The 15,625-nt window shown below is 42.3% G+C and overlaps 1 protein-coding gene across 1 annotated transcript in view; it reads right to left on the bottom strand.

The window, feature by feature from the left end:
* cadm2b (cell adhesion molecule 2b) overlaps window positions 1-15,625 on the bottom strand; it is a 144,969-nt gene that overhangs the window by 35,480 nt on the left and 93,864 nt on the right. Inside the window, exon 2 of the mRNA XM_080771712.1 lies at window positions 8,892-9,041. Within this exon, the coding sequence (XP_080627838.1) occupies window positions 8,892-9,041 (150 nt within the window). The remainder of the gene's footprint in view (window positions 1-8,891; window positions 9,042-15,625) is intronic.

The following is a 15,625-nucleotide window of genomic DNA, read 5'->3' as shown; positions in this document are numbered from 1 at the left end:
AAATGTTAAATAATGCCACCAGCAATAGACAAGGATTTAAGCGCTGCTTTTTGGTTTTATGTTTTATGTTCAGCATTTATTGTAGAGACAGGAAACAGTCAGGGAGTGTCGTGGTCCACCTATCTCTACCCAGTATCTTTTTTGTTTAAAGGGCCACTTCACCCCTTTTGCAACCAGAGCTTATTTTAATGATGTGATGATGACACAAGAAACACTTTCCTGGGTTTTTTATGTGTGCAATATGTTTTTAAAAAAATATATATTTTAGTCATGACGCCATCCATGTTCATGACCAAAAACCTGTCATGAAAAGGTGGTCTCACTTCCTTCCTGGACTACAAAGTCACACCTCCATGCAGCCTCTCCACAAGGAGGGGAAGTGCACTAAAGCTAAAGCATTGTGGGCATTGTGGGAATTCAGCAATCCAGTCAAACCCAAGTCAAACACACAGACTTCATTATTCTTCTGGCCATAGGGTGCAAATTTCAAATTGTTCTATTGTTATCCCTTTTACAATCCTAAATCCGTGCGTAACATTAGCTCAGCTCAGCTCAGGGCAGGATGGCTGTTTAGCAACAATGCTGCAAACATCGGCGGACACGACCACACGCCACGGAGCATGGCCAGCCTCCCGGGACCTCGTGAAAAAACACCCTCCGCTCCCGCCCCAATGTGCACACCTACAAACTGTTTACGTCTGAAAATCTTTTTGTTTCGTCTGTTCTGAAATGTAATATTTGAAGCTTTGTTATAGTTCATTTTATTTTGTATAGTAGTATAGTATAGTAGTCTATACTATACTATACATTTTTGGCCAAAAAAGCTTCTGCTTCAACTTCATTAAAATTGACCAAAATAAACTAACTAACTAACTAACTAACCTACTGAATAGTGCAGTATTTAAAGAGTATAAAGTACCACTAAATATTATGTAAAGTGCAATAAAGTGTAAAATGCCATAATTATAAATACTGTATGCTTTTCAGAGAAATTCAGCTGAAGGTGATGCAGTGCACCAGCTATTATTTTACACAACATATGTGGCTACAGCCTTGGAAAACCTGTACATTTTGTTTCTGAACAGAAAGATGACGAGAGGCACTGGAGAGTAAACAAGTCAGGACTTTACTTTTAGAGAATCACTGAGAAATTGAGAATCAAGCTGCATTTGATAAAGGCACAACACGTCAAGCACTCACATTTATCAGAAATGAAGAGAACGCCACCATAACTTGCTCTCAATCTGTCCTCAATATCAGTAGTATGCTATTCATAATCTGGTACTGACAGAAGATGTTTTGAACGTGTTCTGCATAATTTACTGAACTTTTGTTTCTTCTTCCTCATGAGCTTGAGAAGGGTGGTGCAGGGAATCATTACCCTCTTTAATTGTCAGTCAGACATAGTTTGACTTTGTCCCATAAACGATTATTTTAGCTCAAGTTAAAACGAAAATGATTGTCACTGTGAAAAGAAGGGAAAGAGAAACAGGGAGAAGGTGTAAGGGCCGATTCATACTCCTATTTTAGAGCCGAATAAAAGTCGGTTCGGCGCTGTAGAGCCTACAATGTGACGTCATTTGAGGTTCGAGGGGGCGGGTACCGTCCTAAAGTCGTCTCTTCGGTGCTACTGAAAATTTCTGACGAGCCAAAATCATTTCGGCACTACAGCGCCGAAACAGCGGTAAAATAGGAGTATGAATCGGCCCTAAGAAGTAAATAGATGGAATTTGAAAATCCCCCCCCCCCCCAAAATAAATAAGCCAAGGCAGCTGCTGGCTAGCTGCAAACAGTTGCAATACGTATATTCACCTTCAAATGTAGTGTGTTTACTACAACGATGGTGCAAATGTGCTTTCATTGGTACTCAGTGCAGTAATTGCATCCTTGGTAATTATCCTTCATTCTCCTGACCTAATGAATGTTTCAATGCTCACATTAGCGCAATCATTTAGTACATCAACAGCATTTTGATCACTACAAGCCAATTAAGACCAATTTCGCTTCGTGACCTTTACCATCTTTGCTGAATGTCTCTATTAAACGGCATGAATTATGAACTATAAACATTTGGGAGATGCAATGGAGATGAATATATGGGAAATTTGCAATGGCAATGTGGCATATAGGTGTATCAACTACACATATCACAATAAACCATTCATATTATCTATGTTTGACACAATGGATTCCCATTTACTGAATTATTCGGCTGTGGCGCAGGAGGTAGAGCAGGTCGTCCAATGATCCCTGGGTCGGCGGTTCGAATCCCGGATCCTCCTGTCCACATGTCGAAGTGTCCTTATGCAAGACACTGAACCCTACATTGTCTCCAATGAGTTGGTCGGTGTGATCTCGCCACCATTGGTGTGGGAAGTGAGGACGCTGGCGTCGACTGTTCGCCGCTTCACCTCCCAATGTATGAATGAATGAACCATTGTAAAGCGCCGCTTTGAGCACTTGGAAAAGCGCAATAAAAATGCAATTCATTATTATTCATGTACGACATACTACTAGATCGGACAGAAGATTCTCATCTATTCTACATACCTGCCACTTGGAATCTCATTATTATTCCCTCCAACATCACCACTTTTTTATCCCCTTTTCCACTGCCCAAAGGGAAGTAAATCGTAATGAAGACAGGTTAGGTTAGACAGCAAAGGACAGGAATGTTCTCCATTTGTTGAGTTCAATAATAATACTTCATTCCTGGGATCATATAAAGCGGATCATTCTACAAAATACATATGGTCCACATTGATTTCAGCAGTCCACCACACAGTCACTTCCTTCAACAATTTAAGCTAATTGGCCTAATATATGAATAATGTGTTGGCCTGGCTCTTTAAGCAATCTATCTCCTTCTTATCAGGTCTGGGGTGGGAGAGCAGTGGGATCAGCATGCCTGACTACCTCCCCTCAGCCACCGTGTATACAGGCTGATGCTACTGAGGTGGCAACAATCAACTAAGTCTCTGAGATACATAATGCATGAGGAGGAGTGTGCCAGGGAGCCAGTTGGCATGTTATGAGAGGAGGCCAGTGTTCAGCTCAGACAAAATGTGCAGAGACAGTCCAACCCATATGGATCAGCTTAGGAATTCCAGCAAGGTTAACACTCCATTTAGATCTCCACAAGGTTGGACTGAGCCCCTTATGGGAGAGGATGAGAGAAACTCTTTGCCTATACATCTCTACAGGCTGGCCAACGATACTTTAATTAAGCTATTGTGCTGTCATCTTCCCACAATGCAAACCCCTCCCCCTCCATGCACGCACGAGCGCACACGCACGCATGCACGTGCGCGCGTGCACGTGTGCACACACACACACACACACACACACACACCCACACACACACTATCATGCATAATGATATGCTCAAAATTGTCTTTATAAGATTTACTGTATGACATTTAAGATATGCTTAATGTTGACATTCACTGCTATTGCTGCTTGAGCTAAAATGTAGTTATTATACTATCATTGTGAAGACAGACATGGCTTCTTAGGGACGGACAAATTATAGTCAGGGAAATGATCAGATTTATTCTTGCAGTACTTCCCCGCAACTATGAACTAGGCTACAACTGATATGACACAGAAGGTTGATATTTCTAATTCCTTATATAACTAGTCCAGACACACTGAAGAGGTCATTTAGATAGTTTCCTTCTTTATTATTTTATTTTCAAACTCCTGACATATCAGACCAGTGCCCTTGTCTTTAATATGGAACACCAAGGGCTGTCTGAAGGACTGAACCACTTCAAAAACATTGTCCCTTTTAAATTAGGAAAGTAGAGCAGATATATTCTTACTGCGTTTATTTACAGCGTGTGACTGTTGTGCATTCAAAAACAAAAGTCTACATGAATTCCTTTGAAATGCATGAGCAGGGTGACAAAATCAACGTAGGGAAAAGACAGGGAAGGAAATAATATGGGAAATATGGGTTTCAAGAAATTGCAACGGTACATTTGACAGTGACACGTGGTCGCCATGGCCATGCTGTCATTGAAACCCAAGGCGGCAGAGGAGTGGAGAAGCGAGGGAACAGAGAGACGTACAGTATGAGCATGAGGAATGCAATAAGATGCATCCAAACATCAAATGCACAAAAAACATCTATATTTCTCACAAGGACTAACAACCTCAAAGAACATTTTACATGAAGATCTGTGAGATTGTAAATCCACAGGACAGAGTTCTAGTCCTCTCTGTGTGCATTCAGTCTACTGTATGAGTATAGCCTTTCATCAGCACTGGTGAACCCACCCAGACTTTCCTTGTTAGATAGGTTGAAAATGGCATCCTTTAAAGTACCAAAAGTAAAAGTACTCAAAGCTTTTCTTGATACTTATTTTCAAAATAACAATAATATCAAAGATGTGATTTTGACATTCATCATAGTGTTTACTGTACTGCAGCAATATCTTAACTGTGACGTTTTAAATGTGATGGTTCTCCTGTAAATTACATTTCTTGATTTCTGACTTTCTATTTGACCTCAACCTGCCTGTACAATAGGGCTTAATTGGTTATTGTATTAATAATTACAATGTGCAAAGTAACTATTAACTAAAGATGTCAAGTAATTGCAGTGGAGTCAAAAGTACAATATTGTATATATTAAAGATGTAGGTAGAAGTGTAAAGTATTGACATTTTTAAACACTACTAAAGAAAAAGTACCTCAAAATAGTAACTATATACGTTGTGGCAAACCAGGGGAAAACAGCCAGGCCTATTCCCCACACTACAGAAAAAGGCTGGGGGAGGTGATAGAGGGAGTATATCACCAGTGTACACTGTGTACAGGTATTGCAGCCAATGGGAGCCTGGACATGGACGCACCTGCAGCCAGTAAGGCAATCAACAGAAGCTTTTAAATAGCCAACGCCCAAGCTGCCTGGTGAGTCAGTTTGGACTAATGGTCCAGGAGTGAGGAAGCAGGAATCACTCTGTTCATGAGGAGGCTGTTATGAGGCATATCTCACAAGCCGACTGAACTCCAAAAGGGAGAGCATACAGCACTCTCCCCCACCTGAATACATTAGTCACTAGCTGTTTCTCTGCTCTGCCCACAGGACTGTGCATAGAAGCCCAAGCCCCTGACAGGAGGAACCCTGAGTTGACGTTTTGCCCCGTTTTCCCCTTTCCCTAACAAGTTAATAAAAGTCAATTTAAATAAGTTACATGTTGAATCTGACTCTGAGCCTCTTATTTTATTGTGAATCTTGCCTATTCTCCCCTGGGTTGCCACAACGTACAGTACAGTAGTTTCTTTCCACCACTGACGAGTTAAAACAGGGTTGTACTGTTGCATTTGTCAGAGGGAGAGAACAGCCTGTCTAAAGCCCTTCCCGTCTGCAGTTAGTTGATCGACTGTAAACTAGCATAAGGTTGAGTTCAACATATTTCACTGACTCCTGCAGGAAAGTAAACGAGAGGGACAGTCACACAGCCCTATGCCAAGCAATTAAACTGCTGATTTGGCACAGTCGAGATTTCGTCTCAGGCAGCCCACCCCTTCTCCCGTGCATGAAATAGCGTTGTTCCACGCCTTCCATTTCTGCCAGTAGGCCTTGTGGGCATTGTATTAGCTGTGCCAATAAAGCTTTTCATCTCACTGTTTAAAAAGAGATGGCAGGGGTAAGTATTCCCACACTTAGCCGGGGAAACCTCTACTGAGCGGTGTACATACATTCATTTTGTGATCTGCATTGCCCAGGATAAGGCTTCTGTCATGCATTACAAATGGCTGCCCCTGCAGGGCAATGCAGACTTAGCAGTGTACTCCCCAACCCCTTCCTACAGCATTCCTGATGTTGCATGGTGATAAAGGTTTCGTACTTATCAAGATTTAAGATTCAAGACTTGTATCGTTACAGGTCGTAGGCTATATGTGTACCCAAGAGTAAAATAGGTTTTGTTTGTAGCAGCAATAACAATAACAGAGAATTAAATAAGAATAGCAGCAGTAACTTGGGTAAAGAGAAATAGAAAAGTATATAGATTAAACATAGCACACTTTGAGGTGCTTGAAGGTACTGTGTGCCTGGTTCCAAGGGGTCCCCCATGGGTCTGTACTTGGCTCCCTTCTTTTTTCCTCTCTACATCAAATCTCTTCGGCAAAAATAGCAGCAAGCTCACAATCGCCTATTTTCACAGAATGTTCACCAACCATTACGATATTCCCAGAATAAGGATGTAAGGGTGCACAAAGTTAATTATACAACCTGCTACAATACTTGTGTATGTGTGATTGTGTGTGTGATCGATTGTTATCCAGTTGTCCTGCATGTACCTCAGAGGAGAGCACTTGGTACTACTAAATACTTTCATTTCTTGACTTGACTTAAGCTCTGTTTTGGTTTACTGTACATAAACCCAAACACATTAAAGGACTAAAATGAACACTTTCATCATTCAACAATTTGTTAATCTTTCCTAATCCACCCTAATGTAATATTCAAATATTATTATTTTCAAAGTCAAATAAAACATGTAACTAACTAGCTAATAACACGGTTATTGTCATCACTTACGTGTAGCTATATCTTCATAAAAAGCCTTTCCTCATACTGTATGCTGTCGGGAGGAAATCTTGTATGTTCAAAGCTGTGACTTTTCCGTAAAGAAAGAACCTGTGTTGCAATGTATCCATATAGTTGTTATTTAGATACAAGCACTTATTCATACTTTTGATTGGTTAAATATTTATACAAAATATAGACAGATCTATAAACACTTTCAACCTGGTGTAGCGATAACAGGACATCCAGCATCGATATCAAGACCTGTTCTTTTCAAAATGGACAATATCAAAATTAAATTATGTTGCGTTATGTTTTAACATTGAGGGACCAGGATATGCTGAAACTAGTAGGTGCAACATTACAATGACTGGACAGCACAGCCCCTGCCCCTTTTCATAAGGGGGGGGTCTCCCCTCCTCCACAGAGGGCAAAAGCTGTTGAAACCTCTGAGTCACTCCAGGTTAACCAGACAGTGGCCTTGTGGTTAGAGTGGCTGGGTCATACCAAAAACTGTAAAAATGGGACCCAACAATGCCTCCCTGCTTGGCACTCAGCATCAAAGGGTTGGATTGGGGGGGTCAAATCAACTAATCAAATGATTCCCGAGAGCGGCACAGCTGCAGCTCACCGCTCCTTGGCTGCGGCTCACCGCTCCAAGATGTGGAGAACAAATTTCACTAACATGTTACATGTGTAACAAATAGTACGACTTTGACTTTGACTTTGACTCTCTTCTCATGGTGACCGCTTCTCTGAACACACTACCAAGGGGGTAGTGTGCACTACCAAGGGGGTAGTGTGCAATTAACATTAGGCCCTGCCTAATGTTGCATCCTGACCATGCAGTCGGCCTGCGGCCGAGTCCAGGCCTGCCGACACTCTGACCCGCTCCGGCTCTCTTTCTACTGCAATCACCACGCAACCTTCTACAACCCTGTGAGATGCCACTCACAGGAGACTAGGTTACACCAGCAACTGAATGGTGGACTGACCAGGCATACAAACCATGCACCATATTGGCTGCAGTCTACGACGGACCATCCATCTCAATGCTCTGCTTCTGCTCTGCTCCTCTCTCTATGGCTGCGTCCCAGCCTGCGGACGCTCTGACCTGCTCCTGCTCTGCTCCTGATCTGCTCTCATATGACAATCGCCAGTCAACCTTCTACAGTATAATGGTCAAATATTGTCTCTCATAACAGAGAGTCAGACAAATAATTTTGGCTTCAATTTGACATTTGTACGGCACTGGCTTTATAAGATTCATTCACTTTCCTTTATTTGTATTTGGTATTCATTTTATCTCATAAAACACATTAGACTTCATTACAAAACTCAGTTACCTGTGAGGAAATGTATTAGTTCAAATTAGACTGTGAGCCTCATTCCCTCCTTTTATTAAAACAGTTCTCTATTATCAATAGTTATTCTAAAGAAGCTTAATATTCTACCACTGACTGAAGCAATGATATTGAATTAGTAGCCACAGAATATATGTAATGGATAATAACACACACAAAGATGAACACTGCTATCACCTTCAAGAAAAGTCCAATTCCAATATATCAACTGCAGACTTTTGTCACCTTTAAATTGGATTTGGCTAGTGAGAACATAATTCTAATTGTCATCGAGAGGCAGTGGCTCAGGAGGTAGAGCGGCTGATTGGGAACCTGAAGGTTCCTGCATGGGTCCTCCTGGTGTCCTTGAGCAATTCACTGAACCCTAACTGTTCCCATAGGTCGATCCTGTTCAAGAGTAAATTACAGTATGTGCAAATGTGCTCCGTCAATACCCCAAAAAGAACTAAAGGGGACACACATTATTATTATTATTATTATTGTCTGGCTCAAGCTTTAATTAAAATGGTACAACAATGTTTTTTTCCTACCGTATGACAGACAAACTGGTGTACAAATGTAGGGCAGTACAGATGCTAATTAAGCCAAATAAGTATAGAACTCTTCAATCCACAATCAACAAGCATGACATTATAAACAAAACATTCAGTGTAGCATGAATAGCTCCGCTCAAAAACTTGACTTGGTTGATTTATTGCCTCAAGACTAGGAGACTTGAGGCAATAACTTGAACTTGAACTCTGACAGTATATTATGCCTAAGGTAAGGTTAGTAGTATGTCAAGTTAAAACTGTAATGAGACAGTGCACTGTAATCTGGCTTCAATATTGATTCACACTTTAAAATCCAGAGTGTTAATTGAACTATGAGAGTGTCAAATGGACCCATACACTACTGTTAAAGTACATTGAGCATTGAGGACTTTACTGTGTATAGTTTAGGTTTTGTCACAATAGTAATTTATCTGCAGAATATTATAAACTCACCTTTCTTATCCCCAAAGAAGAGGGTCTGTTGTGCAGGGTTTGACCACTGGAGGGAAGTGTTATCATTAAAATCCACACGACAGGTCATGTTGGCAGTGCCCCCCTCCACCACCGTCACATTCTGAGTTGAGGGGAACTGACCTTGGCTACCTGCGAAATTATGAGACAGAGTTTAGGTCACAGTCCAGTCGTAAAAGCTGTAGCTATTAGTGCAGTCTTTTCTCTCTCTACATAACTCTCAAACTTAATACCATATTTATAGTATTAATATCCACAAGCATCCAGGGACGGATTAAAGTGAAAAAGGGCCCTGTGCACAAATCGGCCCCCCCGAAGGTGACGATTCTTTTCCCCTAATGCATGGGTGTCAAACTCAAGGCCCGCGGGCCAAATGTTTGGCCCGCGGGCCTTGAGTTTTTAATGTTTAAGAGTTTAAGAGTTTTTAATGAAATTTAATGTGGCCCGCCTGCCTCAAGCAAAAAAAACAAAAACCCTTTTTTTTCTTTTTTTTAATAGCCAAAATATAGGCTTATAAGTAAGGCTGCATGATATATCGAACATGTACCTTCATCAGAGTGGAGAATATAAGTATAAATCAAGTTGAGCAAAGCCACTCTTCTCTGCCCCTCTCTCTAACAGACACAGTTAACGATTGCTTGTTAAGTGCCTGCCAGACAGACAATAAGATGAAATGAAGGCAGGTGTAGAGTAGAGTGTAGACTAGTGAACTGAACATGTTCTCTTTATATCAAGTACTTCATACCAGCCCCTTATGAAACTACTTCTCCCCAAATCCAAATGGATTTCATTTTCCATCCTGAATGGCAGTAACTAGCATACAATGAGAACTGAGAAGATCTCCACAAAGGTTTACTCATCAAAACTGATTATATAACTGTAACCATCAAAGCATGCACTCAACATAATGGTTATGTGACCATGGCATGTGCATAATATAAAATCCTATACGTTTTATCTGATATTGATTAATATGGGGGGTGGGTTCAATTAATCGATTATTAATCGGCAGAGCTGTCGACTATTCAATTTGGCTGATGTTCACTTTGTGGCATCCCTACAAGTTACAACAAGTGAGTAAGTGACTATCTCTCTTCCATACTGGTGTGTGGCGTCTCTTGCGTGATATGATGAAGTAGAACGGTGCCGTGCACATTATAGGGACAAAGTCGTGTGTGTGTGTGTGTGTGTGTGTGTGTGTGTGTGTGTGTGTGTGTGTGTGTGTGTGTGTGAATGTGTGAAGACCCATCTTCTCTTTCTGTCATAGTGACATTGTCCTGCATCAGATCATGTCCAAATCAGGTTCTCCAATCTCCAGTAGCCTCTTCAGTTTTTTGAAGATTTTTTGAGTGGTGCAACCACTCCCTTACGGAGGTGTGTGTGGCTGGCTGGGTCTGAGCACTATGTGTGTGGCTTGCTGGCTGGCTGGGTCTGAGCACTATGTGTGTGGCTTGCTGGCTGGCTGGGTCTGAGCACTATGTGTGTGGCTGGCTGGCTCTGAGCACTATGTATGTGGCTTGCTGGCTGGCTGGGTCTGAGCACTGTGTGTGGCTGGCTGGCTGGGTCTGAGCACTATGTGTGTGGCTTGCTGGCTGGCTGGGTCTGAGCACTATGTGTGTGGCTTGCTGGCTGGCTGGCTGGGTCTGAGCATAGATAGATAGATAGATAGATATTATAGCAGTGACTGACTGAAGGGCCTCCCACACCGTCTGCGAACGCCGCGCGTCAAAACAGCCGCCTCCATCATTTTCAATGAACCTATCGCACACCGGCGGCGTCCGAAGTGCGCTGACGCGCCGCGTCGGACGGAGCCGGTGTGTGTTGGGCTTGAGACATCGAGCGTGCGTCCGCAACTGGTTGTGGCCCCCATCAAGTGACCTTTTGACCAATGCGGCCCTCGCCCCAAATGAGTTTGACACCCCTGCCCTAATGTGTTCGACACAGCTTTTTAACTGTCCCTATAGCAGCCTAATGGTAAGGCTGACTGAATAGATGTGGATGTGTTGGACGAAGCTCAAATTGAACTTTACTCAGGTACAGTATCTAGTTTGTCACTGTCCGACCTTCCTAGTCTGTGTTATTAAAGAAAAACGGGTGATAATGCCCAAAACTCGATCAGTTCAAAGCTTGTTGGAAGCGTGACTATGAGGACATTCTGAATCCAAGGGCCCACATTAGCTCAGGGCCCATGTGCACGTGCACATTTGGCACAAGCCATAATTCATCCCTGCAAGCATCTCCCCAAGACAATGATGATGATCTGTGTGAATCACAATAAATTGAGGATAATGATTGTCTAATGTGAGCATACATGGTCACTGTGGGCTAAAGCCTTGAGCAGGGAAACAGTGGCTTTTCCACAGCACAGTGGGCTTTCCTTGTGCCTTAATGCAGGGCACTAAGTGGTAGCATGGCCTAATTAGAGGTCGCCATGCTTTGCCGTAGACTCAAGCTGCAGCTGGGTGGTAAATTGACATATAATCCCAGACACGGTGGACCTTCGATCCAAGTGGCTGCCCTATACCCAGATACAGCTCCACTCGTCACAGTGTGCAGAAGACATTCAAAACAAGGCCAAATCACCCAGCCTTGCTGGATTTTCCCTTCTTATTCCACATTTGTAATGCGGCAAAGTACCCAATTACATTTCCATTCCCCATGTTTTATTGAACTCTACCAGCCTTCTAGAACCAATACTCTTATTGAGAATAGTCTGTATGAGAGTATATTGTGCAGACAAATACAACAAGCCTGACTTAATTATTGCCTTAAGGATAGTCCTTGAGCCAGATCTCAGAAAGAAAGTCCCCTAAAGAATTGGAAGAGATCCGAGAGAGAGGGGAACGGAGATCTTCAAAGATTTGACGGATAAAAGAGTTTCCATGGTGTTATGGCCTTGTACATGCTGTTGAAGTTCTTTTAAACATTTTTAATGTCTTGTATTGTGGAGCACCCCCAACCAAGGTTTTTCACAATGCATGCACATCTGTGTGACAATAAACATCTTGAATATTACAAACCCAAGGACCCAATGTACTCAAGAAAAAATACAAAATAATCGTCAGGTGTGCACCGGCTCACCATGGACAGCTCTCTAACCTTTGGAGATATGGCGCTTTGAAAATTGGGTTATAATGGAGGCTCAACGGAGCTGGTGGAGTGGTGGTGATGGAGGAGGGCTATTCTACCCGGAGCAATGCTAAAAGGTAAACAAACGGTGGGCGCGTTCATATATGGATTAACCCATTTAGGCCTGACCTCAAAATAAAAAAAAATCTTCTTAATCCAGGTTAGAGAAGAAATAATCCTTATAGTTGCGAGGCTTGATTATACATGATAGAATGAAGAAAATGCCAGCACTCAATATATGTCCTTTTCACATGATTTTATTTACCTCGATTGATCTGGAGTGTTTCCAAAGGTCTCCTTCCTATATTGAATATTTTTCTATGTATCTTATACATTTCTAGAATAATGGGTCAAACATGTAAACTAAAGGTTTTTATTGTGAGTTTATTAATGTCTGTTAGGTCTACTAATTTTCCAGGCACAATAGATACAATAATAACACATTATGATAGCTCCTTGTGTTGTATTGCCATTTTACTATTTACTGTTTCTTTATTCGTGTTCACATGATATTTATCTGTCTTGGTACCATAAATAGAGTCTTCATGTTGACATCTTGCAAGATGATAACAGTTGACTGTCTTGTCACAACACTGAGAAAGGCCAACTAGACCGAAACACGTACAAACACGTACATGTGAAAAGGACATATAATATTGAGTGCTGGCATTTTCTTCGTTCTATAATGTATCTATTAACCTATAGTAGGTTTTACTGACAGGAAAGACGATAGAGGACAGAGACCGGACCCTCCTTCACCTGGGCGAAATACACTCTGGATTCAACTAAATTCACTACACCAGAAAAATAAAAAATAAAGAGTAGATTCACCCAACAGATATTGCGTAAGCTACTCAAGATTTAACGATGGAATTTGAGGACGAAATGTGTGGATGAAATATTTGTGGACAGAATGCGTCCTCAGATATTACATGCGGTGATTGGCTGGAAGGTGTGCCATTATGCATCACATAACGGGTGTGCCACACATAGACTTTAAATATGCCTCATTGGTCGCTGCAGTTCATTGGAGCAACCTGTCTCCAACGGGAGGAGGAAGTCAAGCGGAATCCTGAAGGCAAGTGCTGCTGGGAAAGAGGGAGTCGCGCCTCTGATTGGCCTACCGAACATCCCCTTCCGTTCTGCTTCCGCTATGCTTCGCAAGGAATCTCGGGAAAGCTATGGCTAATATCGCCTCCATGTTGCCTCCATGTTGCCTCCCCTTGAGATACAGACGCCCCAGAGCCGGAATAGGCTATCTATGGTGCCACAGGGGACACCCATTATACTGTATATAAGTGGCAGGGAGGGGGGAGAGAGAAGGGAGAGAGAGAGAGAGAGAGGGGGGGGGGGGGGGGGGGGGTAGAAGGGGGAGGAGAGAGAGGTAAGGGTTGAGTATGGCACATCCCCGAACTACATTGCGACTAGTATAGTTTCAATGTACATATTGTTATTTCAATTATATAATTGTTTTAGACGGGTGCAAGGTACTTGATTTACCATGTGATTACCTTGCTTAGTCGCTCTGGATAAATGCCTATTGTACAACCAAGTTGATGTTAGACACTGTGGTGTCTTTGCTTAGGAATGCTTTGTTGTCCATGTGTTGGAACTTTATGTATCATGACGTATCTACAGTAGATTGTGCAGGCCTGCTTTGGTGTCCTGCTTGTACCTTGTGTGTCCCAATATGAAGGTGACATTGCCATCGCCTCTTTCAGTTACACTTCACCACAGGGACATTTGAACTGAGGGAGCAGCTGTCTGCTTCATTAGTCCAGCTCACAGGGGGATCAAAGGGGGCTAGACCTTCATTCACCTTCACCATTCAGCTTGAGACAATTGTAAGCAGAGCTCATACTGGTTGGTTATATTATGACATATAGCCTACAGTAATGTCAAAATGGCATGTCTTCAAGATCTTAGTTCATATAAAACAGATGGGTGCAGAGGTTAGACCCAGGTGGTGCGCAATGAATGAATGTTACAAGAACTCAACAAATACATTTTGATTATGCATAGAAGGTCATGAAACTCCTGCTTTTTGGTTGTGTCATGGTTGTTGTTTACCTGAGCATCAGGAGAGAATGTCTTCTACTATCTGGGCTTCACCCGATTAATACAATTCTGCTGCCTGTACTATACTGTACACTGCAGCTCATCACACCATGTAACATGCTTCTGTCTGTGGAGACAGAGACAAGGGTCACTGCTGCTAAAAGGCCCACAAGCAAGGTGCTGAACACTATTGCTCCAAGGACCTTTGCATTGTAGGTGAGACTGTGCTCTGATGTTATCTGAAAAGAAGCATATCGATATGAGGCTGCATGTGTATGGATACAAGGAAATAAATGAATGCAACTGGAAACAGATTGTCCTTTTTATCTGTGGTACCAAGTAAGAGAGTACAATGGTGTGTAAAAGGGTGTATGTACAACTATTATTACTGGTTCTGCTGATCTGACTGAAAGTATAATATACTTTCAGCACTCGGGCGGGCTCATAGGTTGGTGAACCAATAGGAAGTCGGTGTCGGTTTCCAGCGCTAGTTTGTTCTGCCCCTCTATGCCCATAAAAGCATGGCTACATTGGTGGCAGCGGTGGGGTGTCTGGCGGAACAGACTAGTCCCGTTGAGTGTAGTCGAAAGCACGTTACCTGCCTGGGGTGGAGGTCCCCCCAGTCAGTCAAGCCTAGCTCCTGGCTGGCGCTCACAGGTAGGGACGACAATTGTAGGCTATAGGTGGCTGCGTTTGGCTACTACTTGCCTATCAGGCCATGGCTCTTTAGCCGATTGGTAACTTACACGGTTTGTTGATAAGAGGTCCTGGGTTCGCCTCCTGGCCCAGGCTACAATAGCAAATGTGTGATATGATAAGAAATATGAAGGCAGTGTGTCATCTAGCATCAATTAAATTAATGTTTTCCGTTTCAATTCTTCTCAGCAATGATGTCTATGAAATTCAATAGGAAAGGGAGAATCAATATGTGATGACTCACACAGTCATTTGAATCTACACATACAGTAATGAATTATCCTGAATGTTGTCTGCCAAATCATGCCTCCCTGTCAGCAAGGCAACAGAGCACACTGCTTTTACAGTATACTAGATTTGACCCGGCGTCTAGTCGCCTCCCTAGCCCGCACATCTGAGACACGCACACACACACACACACACACACACACACACGTGGGCGATTTGCCGCCCACGATGCCGCAAATGGCCTTTTTTTTGCAAATGGCCTTTTTGGCATTTTTGGCTTTTTTTTTTTTTTTTTTTTTTTAGTGCTAATAAAAGTTACAGGTATGGTATGTGCGATATATCAGATTACCATAATGAAAGTAATCCTTAATCATAATTCAAGGGCTTTTGGCACACAGAGAGTGTACAAATGGAACCAAATGGACCATAACAGGTCCATTTGGTTCCATTTGTACTCTCAGAGTTAAGTTGACATTGATTTTACGATATAAAAATAAATAAAAGTATAATAATATATATATATATAAAAGTTTTAATAATTTGAGGTCCCAGATATAAATGTGGACCACCTGGAACGCCCAGCCCTTGAGGAAAATTAATCGGGG

This window comes from Protomyctophum bolini, assembly GCF_963924005.1.
Source record: "Protomyctophum bolini genome assembly, chromosome: 9".
Lineage (NCBI taxonomy): Eukaryota > Metazoa > Chordata > Actinopteri > Myctophiformes > Myctophidae > Protomyctophum > Protomyctophum bolini.
Note: the sequence above shows the minus strand (reverse complement) of the source record. Positions and strands in the feature narration are given on the sequence as shown.